General features: G+C 41.4%; 1 protein-coding gene across 2 annotated transcripts; it reads left to right on the top strand.

Moving 5' to 3' along the window:
• The first annotated feature begins 2,264 nt into the window (after window positions 1-2,264).
• Window positions 2,265-18,942, top strand: LOC306916485 (kelch-like protein 20). 2 transcript variants are annotated; one of them, XM_079494373.1, is made up of 12 exons: window positions 2,265-2,330; window positions 7,378-7,547; window positions 7,646-7,777; window positions 7,994-8,077; window positions 9,586-9,777; window positions 9,955-10,089; window positions 10,177-10,368; window positions 10,937-11,095; window positions 12,673-12,841; window positions 13,735-13,805; window positions 16,010-16,082; window positions 18,247-18,942. In XM_079494373.1, exons 2-12 carry the CDS (start codon window positions 7,398-7,400, stop codon window positions 18,345-18,347), a joined length of 1,458 nt encoding a protein of 485 aa, XP_079350499.1. In that variant the 5' UTR covers window positions 2,265-2,330; window positions 7,378-7,397; the 3' UTR covers window positions 18,348-18,942. The 2 variants fall into 2 exon arrangements, with proteins under 2 accessions (XP_079350499.1, XP_079350500.1); XM_079494374.1 differs by lacking the exons at window positions 2,265-2,330; window positions 7,378-7,547 and having other exon boundaries at window positions 7,671-7,897.
• The last annotated feature ends 4,220 nt before the right edge of the window (window positions 18,943-23,162 follow it).

Raw genomic sequence — 23,162 nt, 5'->3', positions numbered from 1 at the left:
TAACTATCAAGCATTTAGCTGGGCGCCCCCTGGAATCCCTTCAAAGACCCCTGGGGGGACCCCAGGCCCCACTTTAAGAACCGCTTTTGCAGCTAACACAAACTGAGAATTCAATCACAAAATGTCCAATGTTGAGGTTAACTGTAGGCAGTGGTGGGTAGAATTAACTCTGTTTACTATGTGTATATATATATATATATTTTTTTTTAGTGTTAGTCAATTTTCGGGGAAAGGCCCTTGGCCTTTGGCGTTCAAATGTTTTGAGGGGGCGCTAGCCCCTCCTATGCCCAGCTTTGTGTCACACAAAGCAAAGTGTGTGTACCACAGTGATGATTTGATTGGCTGAGCACGGAATGTGATAAGAGCGCCCCTCAGGAGTTTGCATGTTCTCCCCGTGTCCCCTAGGGTAGGTACCCTCACAAAAACATCCTGGTCTCTAAACTGCCTCCCCCAGGCGCCTGATGGAGGGGAAAGGAACTGGTTGGAATAACGTGTTCCTTCCACGCGCTACGTCCAACCAGGGAAACTCCCCCCTGTCAGGTGTAAAGGAGCAACTTGGACACTCAGGCATGAAGGAAGCATGAGTTCAAGTCCGTTGCTCTCCCCATGTCCCCCATATATGGGGACTAGGTTGGCGGAGGGTGTGTAGAGCCCAGGATCACATTAGATAATTGACACAGGGGTGAAAAATGGGTTACAAAATTGTGGGATAAAAATTATAAAAAAAGAGCGCCCCTCACTTCACACAAGTGTGAAGTGCCCTGGTATATGCAAAGGACAAATACCAGGGCCAGAAGGGCTTCAAATAGCCTATGCTGTGACGATGTGATTTTAAGTTTTTTTTATATATAATCTTTTTATTCAGAGTGCCATACAGTCATGAAAAACATTTATTTTCTTATTGCTGCCAAACAGACAGAGCCTTATTAAAGAGAAACCAAAAAAAGAACATCATACAAAAGAATCAAACAATATAGAGTCTATAACTGATATAGATGAGAAATAAACAAATAATTAATAATAATAATAATAATAATAATAATTATACATCAGAAAGGAAGAAGAAAAAAAAATAATACAAATAATAATAATCTTTTTTTAAAAGAGAGAAAGGAGGGGTGAGAGGAAGAGGAAAGGACTCAACGCATCACAGTTCAAGTACAAGTTCAGACCACCAATACAAACTGACTGCAAAAATAACAATAATAGAGAATATATATCATAAATGGGGTGAAGTAGGATGTGACAAACTGACATATTGAGCCTACAACACACAGTATGGCATCCCCATACCTATACCTTCACACCAGTAGATCCTGTGATCTTTTGTAGCCAAGATGTAATTTCCTGCTGGGGTCTAGTAGGACTATATTAAATATTAATAAAGAAATCACCATAACATGTTTGAATGCACCACAGCCCTCCTATGAGACACAGACTGAGTAGGAAAAAATCGTGCCATTTTATCGTGATTATTAGTGAGGACCTATTATATGAAGATAGGTTGAAAAGTGGTGAAGTGGTCCTTTAAGGCTTGTAATACTGTATATTTCCGGACAAGTAGATTAAAATTGTACTTGTCCGTTGGACAAGTGACTATTGATTTCACTTTTTCTGTGACTCTCCTATAGTGTGGCTTTCCTAATAATCACCTTCCCAATTGCAATTGTGTTAATAGTGCTAGAATGTCTGTGATATCATCTTACATGCATTTCATGTATTCCAAATAAACAGCCATAGATCGGTCCCAGACGGTTAGCAAGACTGACCACGTTTGCATTTATACTATGCAGTACAAACTGTGTTTGTACTACTAACCCAGTAATTAATTGGCCTTATAGATTGAAATGTGGCTTTTTAATTCCTTTCCTTAATTTTTAGACTAGTCGTGTAGTCTGTTACAAAATACATTTGTAGTTGTACACGTTTCAAAATAATATTGACATTTTAGCTTGCAGCCCTTAATTGGACTTTTTGAATTTTGCTGATTGGCCCCTGAGCCATCTTAAGTTGAGTAGCCCTGCATAAACAAATATTGATTAATATTTTTGTAAATTTAAATTAAATGTACTGTATTGTAATGTTTTATAAATACATATGTACTGAAAGAGAGAGGAAAGGATTTTTATTTTTGTAAACGATTCTGTGTTCATTCCCTTCTGGGAGCAGTAGATCAATGGCTCCATCTACTGGTGGAGTGAATCAGCTACATCTATAGGCTACTAATAACATGCACACGTGCAATTGTGTTTAACTCGTTTCATTATCATAGCACCTGTGTATTTTCTGCTGCAGTTCAGCGAGCGAGCACACACACTTCTTTCACTGACGTGAGTTAATCTTTATATTATTTATTCTTTATCTGGCTGTTCTCCTACGTTATTGTTTGACAAAAGTCACAAAGTTGTGGATCACTGTTTATTCTGTTCGTCGTTTGACAACATGCGAAGAGTTGTGTGCAGTCTAGTGTTGTCTGTTGTGTAATGCTGTGTTGTGATGTAGGGCGGCTACTTCAGTTGATGAACATTGTTTTAATCATGTTTACATAAATGATATCCATATTACGTTTGTTTAGAGTGTCTGTGTTTACAGACGTCATCGTTGTTTTGTACTATGTATGGCTGGCTAAGCCTACGGTCTTAGCCTCAAGGACTTTTAATGGAAACGTAATCAAAGCTATATGGACCATGAGCTAGTCTAAGTATTAGTTGGCGGAAAATTGTATAACATTGTGTGTGATCCTTCATTACATTGTAGACCTGCTGCAATTCGCAACTGGCCCTGTACAATCTGGATTCCCCCTTCCCCCTTACTGTATGTTTCTTTTCTCTTTTTTACCTCACATGATTTCCTGTTTTTGAGGGGTACTAGCCCCTCCTAAATACAGGTTTAATTATTAGTTGGTGTTCATACATTGCCTGCCAAGTGTTGGCTCTGGTCTCACATGCATGGGTTACACATTTCAGATGAATTTGCACACACTCTTAGGCTATGCTGATCTGCTAACTGTGAACTTACAGTGGATTGTTTACCTGGTGGTATCTAATAGCAGGCCTATCAAATGTAGGCTTACATGTGTTTTTAGATGACCTGTTTAGACAGCTGCTGTACTCTCATTGGTTCTAAAACCTTTTCATATCAACAACCCCCAAATTAATGTATTTGGTGATTAATTGAACACGCCCACATCGTTGTGAGCTTGTAGATCTGTCATTTTCCAATGTATAGGGTTAGGACTGCTTCAATGACTCCATTTCTGACATCACTTGTTGACAGACGATAGGATGAGGAATGTAATCGTGGCAGCATATTTTACATGGGGTCTTCAACGCTTTTCTGGCTAAAGATGAAGCAGGGACCCCCACTGCTATTGTATAAAACTTGTTTTCATAGATAATAGCTGATCTACAAGCTCACAACCAGCAGCACTGCGACACGTCGTGAGCGTCTATCTTTTTTTTTCTTCCAGCTAATGTTCACTGCAATGCAGAATAGGGATGCTATAGGGTTCAAGTTGTTAATGTAAAACAATAGCCTGCATCCTGCACCCTTAGACTCACTAAATTGAGATTGGACACAATCATGTCACCCTCCGGGAGTCCTGGGATGCAATGCTGTACTCACTGTAGGCCTACTCTAACGTTGTTGAAGTAGGACTGTCCCTGGGACCCATCTAAAAGACCACCCGTGGGTCCCAGGACCCCATTACATTTCTCTGTGCTCACTGAGGCTCCAGTTCCTTTGCAAGGTTTGCTGCAGTGGTCCGTCTCATCCCTCCATTGTCATGGAAGGGAGTGGGACAGCAGCCAAATCATCTCATTCTCCTTGGCATTGCTTCATGTTGCCCTGTCTTGACCCTGGGGTGGTTTCCTCTGTCCAAATATGTGTGCATTTGAACCTGGGCGCTTGTGCTAGTTTGCATGCCCCACCCAGTTATTATGTACAGTATGTGTCCCTGTTATACCTGTATATGGAGTTTTTTGTCAAGCATGCCAAATGAGGCTTTTGTGCTGGTTCTGGACAACCGGAAAAGCAGAGTACCCATTTCACCCATCTGTCTGTGTCCCTAGGCTGTTATGCCCATATATGGATATTTCTGTATGTGTCTGTACTAGAGAGGTGGCGGTGCCCGTTGGGCACTGGCCTACTTGGAATGATTGCATTTCTGCATTGTGTCTCTCTGTGTCCCTTTATTCCTATATATGGAGTTTTTTGTCAGGCATACCCAAATATGGAGTATGGAGGAAATATGAACAGGGAAGGCCCTGTCCAGAGCCCGGGCAGAGGCCTTTTGTGGCAGTTCTGGACAACCGTGGGTCTGTCTGACTCGACACCGGACACTGCATTCCCTGTGGGGTTGTGGAACGCGCGTGTCGAATTTGAAGTCAGTTCCCGAGTTACATGGATTACACACGGATTACAGCGGCGGCTGTGGCTCAGGAGGTAGAGCAGGTCGTCCAATGATCCATGGGTCGGCGGTTCGAATCCCGGCTCCTCCTGTCTACATGTCGAAGTGTCCTTGGGCAAGACACTGAACCCCAAATTGCTCCCGATGTGCTGGTTGGTACCTTGCATGGCTTCCGCTGCAATCGGTGTATGAATGTGTGTGTGAATGGGTGAATGTAATGCACAATCTATGTAAAGCGCCTTGGATAAAGGCGCTATATAAATGCACCATTTACCATTTACGCACACACATACCGAGACTTGGTGCATTTAAGTCTCTGTACGTCTGTAAAAGAAGTTGAACAAGCTTAATGCATTAAGCCATAATCATCTATTTATAGATGCTTATGGCTTAATGCATTATGCTTGTTGAATTTCTGTTTTATTATGTGAAGGAGGGAGCAATCTTCATTCACAACCCATGTCCAGATGTGATGCATGCTTGTAGATCATTATCAATTATTTTCAAATGATGTTGAAAGTTGAAACATGTTGACAAGTGTTTGGCACATCTTTTCAGTTGGGGTCGGGGTCAGTTGGAAACTACATATGAATTTGGGGGTTATTATGAGTGCAATTGCAATATCTAAATATTTAGAATAATTACATAGTTACATTCACGTTGGTTTATAATCAGTAGAATAATCAAGGTTACTATACCAACATTGCTGTATTTAATGTAAGGTGTCTCTGCTGTTGCATTAACCAGCTAACTCCAAAATGTTCATTTTTTCAGGAAATTAAAAATATAAATTTTTCAGGGGAAAACAAATTTAAATATGCAAATGCAAAATTAAGCAATACTGCCTCATCAAAGTTGGGTATTTTTGACTTTTTATATTGTCAGATTCTTGCATGAGAGGCGAGTGGGTGGGAAGTTCTTTAGCATACAGTTTGAGGGTCCAATGGAGTTATTATTGTTAGGATATTTATTTTTGTCAGAAGCACTTTTTAATACTTGGTTCAATATTTATTTTTTTAACAAATGGAACCAAATAGACTCATTGATAGATGATGAAAACAAGTATTTTGTTAAAAGGTTAAAGTATAGTATATTGTTATAGTAATCATTGTTATAGTGTGTTTGTTCAGTAACAGAGGTCTTCATGTCTCCCCAGCTCTTTACTAAACATAATATACATACACAGGAGAGAGTACCCATTTATCAGCTTACAGTGTTTCAGTTCCAGATGTGTCTGCTTATTGCTTTGTGTCATCACTTCCAAATCCACTTGTTTAATATGCATCCTGTGTGAGTTCTCTCTCCTGATTGGTTTTGTATCCCGACATTCCAACCTGAAAATGTGTTTTTGTTTTTGTTTAATAAAGAGCCCCAGAGACAAGGAGACTTCTGTTACTGAACACACACTGAGAATATAGCTATTATTACACTACTTCATTATTACACTATTATATTACACTATTAACTATTGCACTATGCATTATGTTCTTACACTATTTGACAGGATATTGGCTCGATCTACAAACGTACAATCCGTCGTTGTGATTTGTAGATTGGCTATTTTTGTTTAACCAATTCTTACAAATTTGAGCATGTTTTAATTTGGTACAGTAAGTAGTTGTGATGCCAATACATTTGTACTTTTACTCAAGAGAAATGTAATTGTATGCGTAGTAGGAGTTATCACTAGAGATGTGTTTTAATGTAATCCATTCATGGAAACTCTCTTCCCTCATGTAACAATGGCCAGCCACCCACCTCTGAACCTCTTAGCTCAACCAGAAGAGGGCACTGTTGTACTAAGACAATATCAATGAATAGCATACTTTGGGGGCAGTCTTGGACACCAGGTGTGTCTATTTCAGGGCTAGACTCACTTGCTCTGGTTGCTTGTAAACCTTGGTTAGAACGAGCTTTGCAAGCGTTGCTTGCATCATCTAAGTGTCTGCAGTTCGATGTGAATAAAAAGTCAGTTTAGCTTTAGAAGATGTTGTAATGCTGCCACCAACTTTTGCATGCTGTGTCCTTGCTTGCGCATGCGCATGCGCATATTTCAATTTCTTTATTTGAGTCCACATTAATAAAATGCATTATCAAGGGCACACAAAATTCAAATGAAATGGCAAATACAAAAAGTAAATTGAAATAAGAGAAATGTTTTTTCATTTTCAGGTCATTAACGCATTTCTTGTGACGACAAATAAATCTAAAATGCAATAGCGTTCATTCTGCTCATTCTGCTCATTCTATGACACAATTGAAATTATAAATAAAAGATCATTTGATTTTCAAAAAATGCCCTGCTAATTAGTGGATAATGAAAATGCGATGTGCTTTGCTTTTGCTTCATCTCCAAGTGTGCTCATTCTATGACCGAATGAAAAAGCAAAAGCAAATCATATTGCACTTTCATTTTCAAATCGTACACACGCCAATTTGAAAATGAGAATGCAATGTTATTTGCTTTTTCTTCATAGAATGAGCACACCTGGAGATGAAATGTAAATGCTATTGCATTATATATTCTCTTAAATGCGTTCATTATCTGAAGGTTAAAAAGCATTTATCTTATTTCATATGATTTTTTTTTAATATTGTCCACTAATTAGCAGGGCATTTTTTGAAAATTGAAAATCAAATCATCTTTTATTTATAATTCTAATTGTGTCATAGAATGACACAATTAGATATGCTATTGCATTTTAGATTTATTTTTGTCTCAAGAAATGCGTTAATGACCTGAAAATGAAAAGACATTTGTCTTGTTTCAATTTACTTTTCGTATTTGCCATTTCTTTTTGCATTTTGGCAGCTTTAAATGTTCCATACACACGTGCATACAAATACAGTTGTCAATCCACATGGCCATATCGATAATACAAATATTACATCATATTACATCATTATTATACATCTTCATTTTAAATGTAATCTAGATTGACAAGACATGTTGTTCTCTTTTGCACCAGTATACATCAATAGCCTAGAGATGTTGGATCCCTGCCATCCAGCCAAGGTCTTAGAGGGCCTCAACAGGCTACGACTCAACTGTTCCTTGTGTGATGTGATTTTGAGCTGTGGGGGACAGGAGTTCCCCTGCCATCAAGCCTTACTAGTCTCATTTAGCACCTACTTTGAGGTAAATGTACAACATCTGCTGTTGTTCAGGGAATGACCTTCATTTCTGACTTGGCTTCCACCTTAACCGAACTAACTTTAGCTTTTCAACCTGCACAGGCTATGTTTAGATCTGTCCCGATGGAGTGCACACAGGAAAAGCTCCAAATCTGTGATATGGAACCTGAGTTGGACACATTGTTGAACTACGCCTACACCTCGACAGTGTCCATCTCCTTGAAAAATGTGCAGGTAATGTATGATCTCTCTAGGTCGTCCTCAGACGAGCCTTCCATCGTCGCTTCCAGTCATCTCGGTTCTCCATACATCCGGCCAGCTCGTTGGTGCTTTGCGCTCCTGCATCTTTCTTGAGTACATCCATAAATCATATCATCATAAACCATATTCATTGTCTGTGTTTTTGTCCTGCATCTGTACTGCTTACACGTAATGTTTTCTTTGGTCTAGGCCCTGCTGGCAGCATCCACCTTGTTGGATGTCACGGGTGTTCAAGAGGCCTGTCTTGACTACATGGAGCGTCACGTGGAGAAGGTACCACGACTGAATTAATATTTAGACGATTTTTATAAACATGGCTAGTAGTTAACTTGTATTGCCATTCATATTCATTGACAGACAATTGCATCACATTGAAAAAGTGCTACAAGTCATGTTTTTACATAGATATAGTATAGTATAGTTACATGCCATAATATGCTATATTATAGCATATTATGTCAGTTACATAATACATTATAAAGTTACATGTTTAACGCATTCAGGACGGGAACCCCTTTTTGGTGTTTGATGCATTATGTTATACTTTAGCGCGGCTACGAGCTTGTAGAACTGCTATTTTGGAAAGATCTTGAAAATGTGGCGCAAATCATTGAATATGTATTCTTTCAGAGCTAACGTTTTTAACTAAAATCTTTGCTCCTGGGGGGGGGGGGGGGTCCCTGGAATCTTCAGATGGGGGTCGGCAGCCAATTTCATATAATTCCTAGGGGTCCTTGACATGACATAGTTTAAGCATCACTGACAGAGAAACATAGGTTTGTCAGGAACCATTTTGTAGAATATATATATATAGTCTAAATGGGTTAAGTAATAACAATCATTCTTCCATGAATGTATAGACTCGGGTGGGGTCCCTGCTAGGGGCTGCACTGTATTACTATGTTGCGTAGGGGAGTCAATTACTTTCTTCCTGGCATTATGCCAAGGCGGAACTGCCAGTCGGACATGCTTGCAGAGACTCTTGGGTATTGATGTCAAAGACGTTGGGCTCTCAATGTCATGCTATTTGTGTCCAAAGTGGCCACTGACACCCCAAACTCCATAGTGCTGCTTTAAGTAATAATAAAAAAACAGTACAAAACTGGGTGTCATTTGACGCCATCAACAGAAGTATCGACCTATGGCACAGCGCTACCCACTCATAGACTCTGTCCAGATATTCAGCCACTGACATCCATCTCTTTAAAAATAAATACAAAATAGGATATTTTAATCGAAGCTGAGCTGTCATAAGTTGGTTAAAATGGAGTTTTAAGTTAAAATGGGTTTGTATATCACATATGTAAATACGGAATCGAGCAACTGTCTGGTGTATTCACATAAGCCTGGGTAGATGATAAAATGAAGTAAAATATCACTTTTTAAGGGAAATCCTACTATCCTACTGCTCTATCCTACTATCGTATATATCTTACTCACTTGTACACAAATATGTATAGAAATTACCGTAGGGTTGTCAGCAGCTATCCGGATAGCTAGAAAACTATCCGTTACTGACACCCGTAATAGAAATACGGTTTTCAAGCCACTTTAGCATATCGGAAATATTAATCACATGTCAACAGTTGTTTACTTTGTCTGATAATTTGTCTGTAATCTAGATGTAGAGTTTGAGAATACATCTTAGACTTAAACTGTTTGTTGTTAAGATGAAATCCTACTTTTTAATATGGTCCCATAAGGTGGTTGTAGCACACTGTCATTTCTCAGAGTATAGAGTGACATGCCCCCCCCCCCCCCCTTCCCCCCATGTCATATAGGCTGGTCTAGCAAAGGGACACATGGATGGAATGAGTGAGATGTTTGTTGATCCCAACCATCCCAAAAAGGTCTTACTGGGCCTATGCAGGCAGTGGCTCAAAGGAGCCTTGTGTGATGTTATTCTGTGCTGTGAGGGACAGTGGTTCCCCTGCCATCGTAGCGTACTGGCCTCCTTGAGCACTTATTTTGAGGTAAATACACACATTTATTGATATGGGAATGACAATTTTTTATCTGGTGTTGTTATAGGGGAATGACAATCAATCCTGCCTTGCTTTCATGTGAACTGGACATCATGCTATATCCAATATAACACAATGTACATAAAGGTCTAATAATCCAACCATTCACCTTTCCAACCTGCACAGGCTATGTTTACATCTGGGATGATGGAGTCCACACAGCACAAAGTGACCATCAGTGGCGTGAAACCTAAGATGCTAGGCCTGCTTGTGAACTATGCCTACATCTCGAAGGTCTCCATCTCCAAAGCAAATGTGCAGGTACTGTCTTAACATTTATTATTCTTTGTTAAGCACCGGTGTATGGCAAAAATGCAGACAAAAATGTGTTGTTTCTTTGGTCTATAGGCCCTGCTGGCAGCATCAAACTTTTTGGATGTCACAGCTGTTCGAGAGGCCTGCGGTGACTACTTGAAGCGTCACATAGACATACATAACTGTGTTGGGATTCACTGCCTTGCTGAGACCCACTCCTCTGCAGTGCTGGAGCAGCACAGCATGGATTACATCTTGGAGCACTTCAGTGACATCTACCGGCAGGTCAGTGATTCTTTGTCTGTTGACTGTTGTTGACTCGTCCTCCTTCCTTTTAATAACTCAACCTGTTAGCACCACAGCAGTCACAAACCTGGGTAAAATATCATTCCATCAGTCATCATTTTTTTTACACGCACGCACGCACGCACACACATTTTAATTATTTTATTTGGATCTGCACAAGAGGCGCAATACAATAGACCCAAACACTGATCAGAAGTAGGTTGCATTATATGGTCCAACCAGATATGACTGCACATGCTTAACACACAGAGGAAAAAAAGATGGCACATTGATGACATACTATTACTTGACACTACGAGACAGGATTTTTTTTTAAGCCACCTAGGGATAAATGAAACAACGGCTTCTCCAGATAGACAGACTGCCCATAATAGCTGAGACAGAACAGTATTTAGCCAACTTTTTTGCATTTGTCTTTTGCAATCCACCCAATTGCAGACCCCTGAGCACAACTTTATGGACATGGCCCAGACTTCCAAATACAAGGGCAATAAGTTGACACACACACACACACACACACACACACTGATTTTGTTTCTGCCAATAGGAGGAGTTCTTGTCTCTCTCTGTGGAAAGACTGACGGCAATCCTTTCCAGTGACCATCTCAATGGTCAGGAGGACATGGTGTTAGAGGCTGCCATGGCGTGGTTGAAGTTACCTACGCACGGGCAGAGCTTTGAAAGCAGAGCGCAGTCATTCTTTAAGGTAGCTGCATTCTACACTATAACAACCGACAAAAGTTCAGTTCGGCTTGGTCCCCCGAACCAAAGAAACGGTGGACAGACAAATGTAATTTCATACTGCTCGCACTCACGGCTTGCACTGTTGGTGGTGAGTGGAGACTTGCTTAAGCAGTTTGTAGGCTGCACTACAGCCAGCACAGCACTGCTGAAAGTGGAATAGATAGCTGAATTAACACAATAGATTTTGCGACACGCTGTGGGACATTTGTGACAGGTAATGAGATAATGCTCTTAGTTATTGTTTGTGATAGACAGACAAGCAATCAATAAAAAACCCTTTTTTATTTATTTTTATTATCAACTAGTCAACTAGTACCAACAAGGTCGACTAGTGGATTTACTAGTCGACTGACCTAGTACCTACTATCCTAGGGGACACGGGGAGAACATGTAAACTCCACACAGAAAGGCCCTTTTGCCAACCCCACCTATGGTATGGGCGCTGATGACGTGGAGGAGAGAACACAACCCCAGTGCCCACAGCGTCTCCAGCGGGAATCAAACCAGACCTTCTAGCTATGAGGCGACAGCGTTACAGACTGCGCAACCATGCCCACACATATTGCCATCTTATCGTCATTTTACATTCTTATTAATTCTTATTATGAATTCCAGTTCTTGTGACATGTTAATGACAGTTTTCACACATATAAATCATCATGAATAAACAAACAATGAATGTTCATCAAGTTGCTTACATTTGTTCTTCTCCCAGACGCACAAAACACAGACGTCTGGGATAGTTTCTGATGTTATGCTGTGTCGAGGTTACAATATTAACGCATCTGTAGAGAAATAGACTTTTAGACGGGGGGAGTGACTAATGGCGGCTTTCAGAAACAGAAGCAGGTGTGATGCTAGGCGGAGGGGTGTATATAAGATGTATATAACACACAGAAAGCTATCACAGATGCAAGGCTATCACATTTGTCCTAGTACTAGGGGTGTATACCTTCCCAAAAATCATTCTGATAATTATTCCTCCCAGTTGATACTGACGACCCCACATTTGGGGGCCTGGCTCACAGACTATACAGTATATGGATACGAATACGAGACTGCTCGCCCCTTTACCAACTCGCTCCGGGCGTACAGCCGGCGGAACGGCGCAGCCTGGTATTTCTAAAGTAATTAAGTAAATTATGCTTAAACGGTTAAACCTAACCTTATTCCTAACCTCAACCTCAGTAAAACGATGCCTAAACCTAACCCTATTCCTAAACTTAACCCCAGTAAAACTATGCCTAACCCTAAACTTATTTCTAACCTTATTCTCAGTAAAACAAAATAAAGAATACAAGAACCGCCGCACCAAGCTGTCGGCGTGAGGTCGGCGGAAAAAATCTGGGGCGAGATGGAATTGGGGCGACCTGACCTGTTACCTATGGATACTGTATGTCTGTGGACTTCTAAATGCAACGCTCCTAGAATAGTGCCTGCTGTCTATACTACTGTACTATGTATGCTGCTTCTAATAATGTTGTTCACCCAATAGCAGGTTGTACTTAATAATTAGTGTGATCTAATGTGTTCTTTAAGGTCTTAGAGCACATCCGGCTGCCTCTTATCAGTCCCTCCTACCTCCGTCATGTGATCAAGTCTCTGGATGAGGTGAAAGAATACCAGGGCTGCCAGAGGTTCATCTCTGAGGCCACGGAGCGGCTGGCAGTGCCTTACTGTAACACGGCACGCGCACGCAGGACCACAGGTAAATACACATTTTCAGGTACGGATACCAATTTTATCCATTCAGGATAGAGAACACAGTCAGGATAGAGATTAAACAAGTGGAATTGTAAGTGATGACACAAAGCAGACAAAATTGGAACTGATAAATGGCTCTATAGCAATAATTGCTATCAGAATATAGTGATTTAGCCTTTTAAAAAAAAATGTTACCCTACCTTTAACAATTTCCTCCATAACCGCATGACAAAAACCGCTAGCACCGCACACATACTTTGCCTGCAACGATGATCACAGCTGTTTGTTCTCCTTGCTGAGATCATTTTTTATATTAGCATTTAGAAAAAAGACAATCAAATCAAATAGACAATCTACAAGCTCACAAGTCATAATGCAGATTGATTTTATATTATTTAAAGGAGTCCGAAAAATGCACACAAAGTGCACAAAGACACCGTCTGCACTTGCAATACGAACTTTATTTATAGGCAACGTTTCGGTCAAATAACTTCTTCAGGCATCTCTGCCTCAGAGCATACAGGTGAGACTTTGTTGAATATTATTTAAAGGGAAATTAAGAAAAAAAGCCTAATAGCATTAAGCTCTGCACAAGATAGGGCCTTGTATCTCAGTTCAAAATAAATGAGACGCCTACATCCAGTCTTACCTTCAGAAAAAGAATCAGAATCAACATGAGACTTGACCTCCTTGGCCTTCGCCTTTCTTTTAGGAGCTCCTATGAACATGAACATTGAGGTGTGCATAGTTTGTTTTGTCATTTTCAGTAGACGTTGTTTTTTGACTACTTAAAAGGTAAAGGAAATATGAAAAAAAGCTGGCAGTGGGATGATCATTTATGTATTTCATCTGGCAGTGAATGAGTTAACCCTTTGTAACCCTCTCGTCTGCCTGCAGCGGACATAGAGAGAAGGACCAAGACTTCCAGTCTGCGATACAAGAAGAACAAGAAGGTGAACATATGCCAGGTATGTACACATATACATCATCACAGGGTTCATTTAAAGGTCGGAGTCATAACATTTGTATGTACATGAATAATATAAACACAACTGTATATATAAAAAAAATCACACACAAAGATTAGCATTGTGCAATAATTTTAATATTTTTGTCGGGTCCGAAGTTATTGTTTTTGTTTACGTTGTAAGCTGATGGCTGCCATTATCCATGTGCTTCCATTTGAACGCTTGGAGGCATGGCTGAGGGAAGTAGGGGTGCTGGGGGGGCTGTAGCACCCCCTCCCCCCAGGCACAGCCCCCCCTCGAACAGGAGGGGAAGAAGAAAAAAAAGAATACAAAAATTAGGCCAGGCCTAATAAATATGCTGTATCACAGTATTGGCACCTTATCCTGGTTAATTGCCTGTGTCAGTTCGTTCATATAACTTGCGTGTGGAGAGGGAAAGTAAAGGCCACGTTTACGCGTGAAAATGCGCGAAAATGCGCGTGCATGATGCGCGTGCACGCGCATTTTTGCGGCGCGCGCTATGCGCGCGCACCCCCTACTAGACGCTCAGCCCCTGCGAGTGTTAAGTACTTCCCGCGGGCCTGCTTGGAGGCAGCTGCCACCAGTTTTGTTGACTAACACTAAGACTAAAAGACTTAAGATTTTCATATGTTGTTGATTAAGACTAGACTATTTCAGATGAGTAAAATAGGACTAAAACTAAAGCGTGTATTATGCAAAAGACTAAATCAGAATTAGCTATCAAAATGAACACTTAACGCTACCATATTGCAGCGTTACAAACTGCATTGCTGCCTTACAGAACAGATGTGAGTCAAGCAAGAAACCTCATGCAACAGAGGTGTTCATCTAGTGGCTGAAGGTTGTCTAGTGCATAACGCCACCACAGCTTTAAATGGAATGGCACCAGCAGTGCTGATTGCCATTCCAGTGCTGATTGCCATTCCAGTGCTGATTGCCATTCCAGTGCTGATTGCCATTGCAGCCAAGGAGCTCACCGCTCCTTGGCTGCAGGGCCAGATTAACACCTCTGAGGGCCCCTGGGCGCTGAAGCTGGAAGGGCCCCCCTACACATGCGCGTGTGTAAAATTTGGGCCGTTTTGGGCATGGCCGCCTACCCCATCCCAGAGTGACAGTCAGGCAGTAACAAGAACATTATTTTTATTTGACCCAACAAATGGGTGAGAGAATCCGCCAGTGTATTTCAGTGTTTTTACCTTTTTTTTTTTTTGTCGAGCCACCTGGCACGCTATGCATGCAGAATGAAAACAAAGCAATGCTGGATAGTGGACATCACGTCTTTTATTCCACCAGAATCACCTCTCCACCTGACCTCACACAGCCCAGTGGGCCCACCCACCTTGAACAGCCGGTCTAAACAGCGCCTATCCCCATGATGTTACACCACTGGCCCTGTCTCTAGTATCATCTCAATCACTGTTGATTTTGTCGACTAAAGTAACATGTCCATTGTATCCACTTGTAGATTGGCCACGCAGCTAACTAAGTATAAATCAGATGTTGCATACATTCTAGTCCACTAAATCAACTGTAGATTTAGTTGACTAAGGCCACTTTTACATGGCAACGGATCCAGAGAAAACGGCAAAGTCCTGTTGCGTTCTCACATTTTATTCAGCCTTTACAATAAATGGAATAGTATTCAAATGACTATGTCCCGTCTCGTCCATACTTTACTGTGTCTTAACAGTATTATCCTACAAACATAATTCACCTGGATAACAACAATTTGCTGTATAACATTTTCACTCTTCCAACCCAAGGGTACTTGAAATATCTTCCCCCCCTGCATCCCCCTGAGCAATGGGTTGGGACTTCTGGGTCTAAAACATTTATATTGCAGTCAATGTATAGAAAATGTTTCATTATGTTGTATTTTGTCTCCCTGCTCTTCTATTGAGACATTTGGATCGTGTCAAAGGTCATGTCTCACCCAGACACAGGATCTGACACACATTTTGACCCCATGTCAGAGATTATATGTATCCCCTGAGCAAGCGTTGCTAAAGAACTTTGCACAGGAAACCGGGTTAAAATCCAGGGTAGAAGAGGAAAGTTATGAAGTTACATGCAGCTTTAAGAGTTTGCAAACGCTAACTCAAATGCACTGTCAGAGACGCCATAGCAGCATATTGTTGATATTGGTTTGATTAATGAATGTATGAATGGTTTCACTCCTACAGGTGTGTGATGTCATGGTCCCGTTCGGTGGAGAAGAGGAACACAATAGAGGCAAAAAACACAGGGAAAACCTCAGTAAGGAACTCTCTCATTTCACCTGCATGACACACACTTCTGTGCTGACTGCCGAAGCAGAAAACCTGCAACACTCCAATTTAGGGTGAATTATTGTAGGTGCAAGGCTCAATGATACTCAATTAAAAGAAGGAATGCCAGCATTCATTGAATGTCCGTTTTCACATGTTCACAACGCTGAGGAAGGCCCATCTGGCTGAAATGTGTAGTTTGTGTACGTTGGCTCGTCAGAGGTAAATAGACATGTGAAAAAGGACACACACACACACACACACACACATACACACACACAGGACTCTTATGAATATTGTCAAATTAATTGTTGATTTAGAACTTTAGACATTTAATATTCGTCTTTCTTTCTTTCTTTCTTTCTTTCACAACTTAAACCCAATTTTACTTAATTTGTACAACATGGCAGTCCAGTTCTTTCTAGATTGGGGCCAAAGGTAGTAAAAGAAGAAAACCTTTATTTGGTAGAAATGTAAACAGTACAGAGTATAGTCAAACAACATTCATAATCATGACATGAAGAATAACAGAATTCAAACCATCACCAAAAAAAAGACATGTACAGGTTGGGGGGAAAAGGGCTTATAAAGACGTGGGGGGGTAGTCGCTTGACTAAGGGAGGAGCGATCATTTCCTCTCCCTTTGGCTGAAAGGTGGATTTTCAGGCTTGTTTTAAAGGATGCCAGTGATTTGCATTTTTTGAGGGAAGGGGTCAGGGCATTCCACACATGGGTGGCAGTGCTGTAGAAGGAGAATTTACCCATGTTTGTTTTGTAAGTGGGTGGTACCAGATTGTTGTTCTCGCTCCCTCTAGTATTGTTGCGAACGCAGTGAGCACTAACTATGAGACCTAGCAGAACATGTGTGTGTGTGTGTGTGTGTGTGTGTGTGTGTGTCAGTGTGTCACGCTGTAACACCACCCGCCCGCCACCAGAGGGCGAAACTGTATCACACACAAACACACACACACACACACACACACACACACACACACACACACACACACACAAAACTTAACTTAAAAAAAACTTAACTTTAAAAAAAAAAAACACGCATGCACACATACACACACACTTAAAAAAACTTAAAGGACAACTTTTGTTTTTTTTCAACTAAGGTTCATGTTTTAGGTTGTTATTAGAGAAAGTAAAAGATGAGTGTTAATCTTTTTTCATTTGCTGCTTTCTTTCGTTTTAGGGATTTTAGCTGTTTTTTACAGGGGGGGCGGGGGCATTCGAGCATGGTGCTAAATATGTATTTTTTTACAAAATATTATGGAGATTTATTTTATTATTTACTATAGTCCTACTAGACCCCAGGAAATTACATCTGGCCACAAATAAATCACAGGATCTACTGAATGTGAAGGTAGCCTACTGGGGGGAAGACACACTGTGTGTCATAGGCTCAATGTCAGTTGACACATTCAGTAGATCTCGTGATGTTTTGTGGCCAGATGAAATTTCCTGGGGTTTATTAGGACTATAGTAAATAATTAAAAAATAAATCGCTATAAAATGTTGTAAAAAAATACATATTTAGCCCCATGCTCGAATGCCACCGCCCCCCTGTCAAAAACAGCTAAAATCCCTAAAACGAAAGAAAGCAGCAAATGAAAAAAAAATAACACTCATCTTTTAGTTTCTCTAATAACAACCTAAAACATGAACCTTGGTTGAAAAAAAACTAAGTTGTCCTTTAACTTAAAAAATCTTAAAAAAAACACTTAAAAAAACTCTAAAGTACGTCATTTATTCTAATTGTTGTTATTGCAATTTACGAGCTGCGTTCGCTTCCCGTGTTCGCGCGTCTTACTTGTAGTACATGCCCCAAAAAAGGCATGCGAGTCCCCTCGGCCCCCCAAAAATGTGCTTCTGCTTTGGTTGTTCTCATGCCAATACCCAAAGTCTGGCATCATGTCTGTCTGGATTAGATATTTTCGGCTACGAGGTTTGGTGTAGACTGTAGAGGGACAAGTAGCAGACCAGTTTAATGAAAGTAACGGTTAAATTGCTGGCCTTTTGGAGGGGGGGATCTTACATCTGGTACAAGCTTAGACCCCGCCACACATGCATGCACGCATGTGTTTTTGTCATGCGATGAATGGACGAAATGGTTGTTAACCCGTTGTAACCCTCTCGTCTGCCTGCAGCGAACAGAGAGAGTCACAAGGAACCCGAGGAGGGACGCAAGAAGAGGAAGATTCCTCCACCCGCCAGACCCTCATCCACCAAGAAGAGACGACAGAAATAAATGTCTCACACTCACTCACTCACTCACACACACACACACACACACACACACACACACACACACACACACACACACACACACACACACACACACACACACACACACACACACCTGTCAAGCGTGGCAGATTTAACCCATCCTTTCTTCTCCCAGACAATTTTTCTTTTTTTTTCACTCGTATTACATACCACGCGTGCATGCGCACACACGCAAGCAAATTAAAAAAAGATACATATATTAAGTAACTGTTTAATTAATAGAAATAGAAAAATAACACTTTACACCTTATTCAGTCTTTCTCTCAAGTTTTTTTTATTTATTTTTTATTTTTGGGTAGATTCATTCTAAAATAAATGCTGTTTTTTGTTGGCCATGACCCATTATGGAGTTCATAGTTAGAGATATTCAAAGTCCAGCTGCCGTCCAGCCTCTCCCACCCCTCACTGGGGAAACTTCCGGAAGGAAAACAGAAAAGGGGTGACTTGTCCTGTTACCCTCAGAGTTACTACAGGGGTCCACCAAATATGTGTTATTGGAATTTTTTAGTTTTACTTTGTAAAAGAAGACTTTACACCTTCTTATTCCTCCTTTTTGTTTGTTCCGGGTAGATGGACTTCATTCTTGAAGAAAACAAATCCTGTTTTTGTAATAAAAAATCAAAGTATTGTAGACTACTCTTTGGGGATGTTTTGATTGATGTTGTCTTCATAGTCCTTTGTGGTGAACAACACATTGGGAAATGTTATGTCAAGCTATCAGTGGGGCAACGTTTTTTTTTTTTTTTTTACTTGTGTAATAGTATCAATACTGTATTGTAGATATACTCAGTTACACAAGTAGAAGTACCTTATTGAAAATGTACTTGTAAAAGTATCGGCAACAAAATATAATGTAGCCTACTTTAACCTACAATTGCCTTCTTAGGCCTCTTTCAGACGGCAACGGTCTCCAGATAAAACGGCAAAGTCCCGTTGCATTCTCATTTGTTATTGACCCTTTACACGTGAACGCACACTCCCCCCTCGGGATTCAGGGTTTTGAATGACACTTCCAGACTACAACGAAGTTGTGGCCGTCTCTGCCTGCTTTCTACTAAGCATCGAGTAACACACAGGCTGACAGGCAGCACAGAGTCATGGAGGCAGCGCACGCCATGGGATGGTTATATTTTTGAGTGGTACAACCACTCCCTTACGGAGCTATGTGTGTGGGTGGGTGGCTGGGTGGGGGCCTGGGTGCCTGGCTGGGTATGAGCACGAAAACAGCATGGCTGTTTTTCACCACCTGCCCTAACGTAACACACACGCACATATTAACTGCATGATTTTGGGTGTGCCAGTACAGTACAGTAAAGGGACCCCCACACGTTAACTGTAATTTCTCAAACGTTTCGGACACGGGGCGGCTCGCCGGAATCGGGCCGGCACCCTGGGTGCGTTCCTGTGGGTCAGTACAGTGACAGTACAGTACAGTAGAGGGACCCCCACACGGTAACTGTCATTTCTCAACCGTTTCGGACACGGGGTGGCTTGCCGGAATCGGGCCGGTAAGGTCTGCCTGGGTCTGGAACTACCCCCCCCCCTCCCCGACACACACACACACACACACACGGAGTTGCAGCACTCACTTCACACGGGTGTGATTTTTACAAACATTAGGCTACATAAACGCTGCTGCCACCTATCACAACGCTTTTTATTTACACCATGGTTTTACATTCACCATCACTGATGAGTGGCGCTTTGAAGGGAGGCTTGCTCATTGTAGGAACTCCTTATATCATATAGCGCTGTAGCAATGTAACATGCGTTGTGAGCCCACGTGAGCCATGATGTCACAAGTTTTGCGGATTCACCGTTTTTCCTGTTTACATGAAGATGGGAGGGAACAGCGTTCTCAAAGATTTCCACTCTGGTAGGTGTTTTCACTTTGTTGCATTTGACTGAACAGTGTCCATATTTGGAGCTGGCCTGTTCTGACATCATTCTGACGTCTGCATAGACTCCATATTTCGACAAAGGACTCCATCTATGGGCATAAAAGGGACACAGACATTATACCCCTGTGGGGCATTCATTTCCAACTTGTGTCATTCCATGTAGGCCAGTGCCTCACGGGCACCGCTGTTAGAGGCCCCATGGGCCCTGCTCTAGTAATGCTTAATACGCAAAAAGGGGTTCCCGTCCTGAATGGGTTTTTAAAAAACTCATTGACTGCTGCATCGCATTGACTTCCAATGCAACGCATTGTGAGCTTGTAGAAATGCTATTTTCCAATGGCCTCTACATAGTATAGTCAGGGAATATTATCAGTATTCCCATGTATATCTGGGAATAAATGTCTTACCAAGAATTTTCTTCACCAATGTGTTTGTAAAGGTGTCTACTAACATATCCCACATTGGTTTATATTAAACCACCCTAGGGGAATTTTTGACAGCTGCTGAAAGTTGGGGTACCATACAACCACTATAAGGCAAAATGTTCTAAATTTCAATATGCATGTGACATGTCAAACTAGGGGTTTTTCATCATTCTGAATCCATTCCAAGTATTAGTTTTGCACGAAAAACACTCCTTAGGCTAAAAACGGGGAGGTCTATGGGCAAACTAGGGGTCAAACTATGGGGTTTTCATGATTCTGAACCCGTTCCAAGCATTCGTTTTGCACGAAAAACACTCGTTTAGGCTAAATTCAGCCATAGAACTTGCCCAAATGTGCCCTAATGTGCCCAAATGTGCTGACCTCATCACATGTGTGATGACTGCTATGGCCTTTTTAAGCCCAAGGAGTGTTTTTCGTGCAAAACTAATGCTTGGAATGGATTCAGAATCATGAGAACCGTCTAGTTTGACCCCTAGTTTGGCCATAGCCACTTGCCCAAATATGCCCAAATGTGCTGACTTCATCACATTTGTGATGACGGCTATGGCTATTTTTAGCCCAAGGAGTGTTTTTCGTGCAAAAGGAATGCTTGGAATGGATTCAGAATCATTTAAACACCCTTGTTTGACACGTCACATGCTACTTAAAGCATAATGAAATTTAGAACAACTTTCAGCAGCTGTCAAACATTCCCCTAGGGTGGTTGAATATAAACCAATGTTGGATATGTTAGTAGACACCTTTACAAACACATTGGTGAAGAAAATTCTTGGTAAGAAATGTATTCCCAGATTGTATTAATATCCCCTGACTAGTAGGAATGACAGAAAACTGGATTTCATATCAATAGATATCCCTTCCATATTCAGGTCCTCCATCATGCTGTATAAGCATTTGACTGTGTTGTTTAACCAGTGCAATGATGATTCTGTGTTCTCTACCATCTCAGCTAACACCCCTGATGTCTTTGTTGTAAATGAAAACCATAGGGAGGTGTTCATTCTAGAGGTCAGCTGTACTTTTAGACTACAGTTTGGAGGAAGCCTTTCTAACCAAAGTGCTGAAATATCAACAGCTACTGTAGTGCAGACCATCTCACAGCTAGGCTACAGATGCACATTTCCGTTCTTTGGCAGTCTAGGGTATATGCACAGTTTTTGGTTGTGAGTGTGACTGACTTACTGTACGCCTATCACCCAACTTTGGGCATAGGCCATGAACAAGATCTCTCCAGGCATTCCCCGCCCTGGGCCATTTTCTGCAGCTGTCCCCATGTGTGGCCAGATCTCCTCCCTTGTGGGTTCCAGAACAGGGTGTATCTTCGTATGCTTGCGAAGTGTGTGGCCAATCCATCGCCAGCGTCTTTGGATAATTTCCTCCTCCACAGGGTGTTGACTTGATCGCTGCCACATGCAGTTCCAGGTCACTGTTAGGCCAGCGGATTCGGAGGATTCTTCTAAGGCATTTGTTGAAAGTCTGGATTTTCTTCATGGGGTTGACAGACAGTTCTCCCAAGTTTCTGCTCCATACAGCAGAATAGGCTTTGTTTTTGTTGGTTTTTTTAGGGACGCTAGCCCCTCCTATATTCAGCTATTAGTGTAGATTTTCGTCTTACACAAACATTAGATTCCCTGTGACAATGAATGGAGATTTTACGTCATATGTGTCTGAGCAAATCAACATGTTACGTCATGATGATGTACGATCGCGCAGGTGTAATTTCTTTTTTTGTGAGGGGCTTACAAATGGCTGGCCTCTCCAAAAGGAGGGCCAAGCAGTTAACAAGGTATTGCTCAGTTTCGGCCATTATAGGAAGCCACTCAATTTTGAGGAGGCATTTCCTTGCATGATTTATGTCTGCTGTGTCTGACTAGTACGTAACAATGTTCTGCATCTATGCTTGATTTCATTTGATAGCAAACGTGTGTTTCTAGATTCATAGAACATCTTGATCTTAACTTGAACTGATCAAGTATAAGTGAACTGTCTAATTTGATAGAGCTTAAATACCTCTAAATGTGGGTGGGACTTCTTTTCAGTAGCATGAGCCCTCGATCACAAGGTCATGGTGGGTTCAAATCCCACTTTACAGTAGGTGTGCCTTGATATTTCCCCCCCCTCCAATGCAGTTTGCAACATGCATTGCATTTGGTTACTATTAGATAAGGTTTAGGCTTAGTTTTTTGTGAGCCTAACCACATGAACCCCAGCATCGATACTCTGGGGGGACATTGGCCATAACACGTTGTGTTGCAAGGTGTTGTCAGCTTGTATATCAACTCAATTTGACACAGAGGGATGCTCCCCTTTGACCACAAGGGCCAGCCAGCAGCAGCTAGAGGGTTGCAAGCAGTAAGCATGCACCACAACACACTGCGCACACAGAATGGTTGCACGTTGTTTGTTGAACTCCCTCTGGTGTTTAAAAAA

Source organism: Electrona antarctica (assembly GCF_951216825.1).
Source record: "Electrona antarctica genome assembly, chromosome: 23".
In the NCBI taxonomy this organism is placed as follows: Eukaryota; Metazoa; Chordata; class Actinopteri; order Myctophiformes; family Myctophidae; genus Electrona; species Electrona antarctica.
This window is presented reverse-complemented; position numbering and strand designations above follow the sequence as displayed.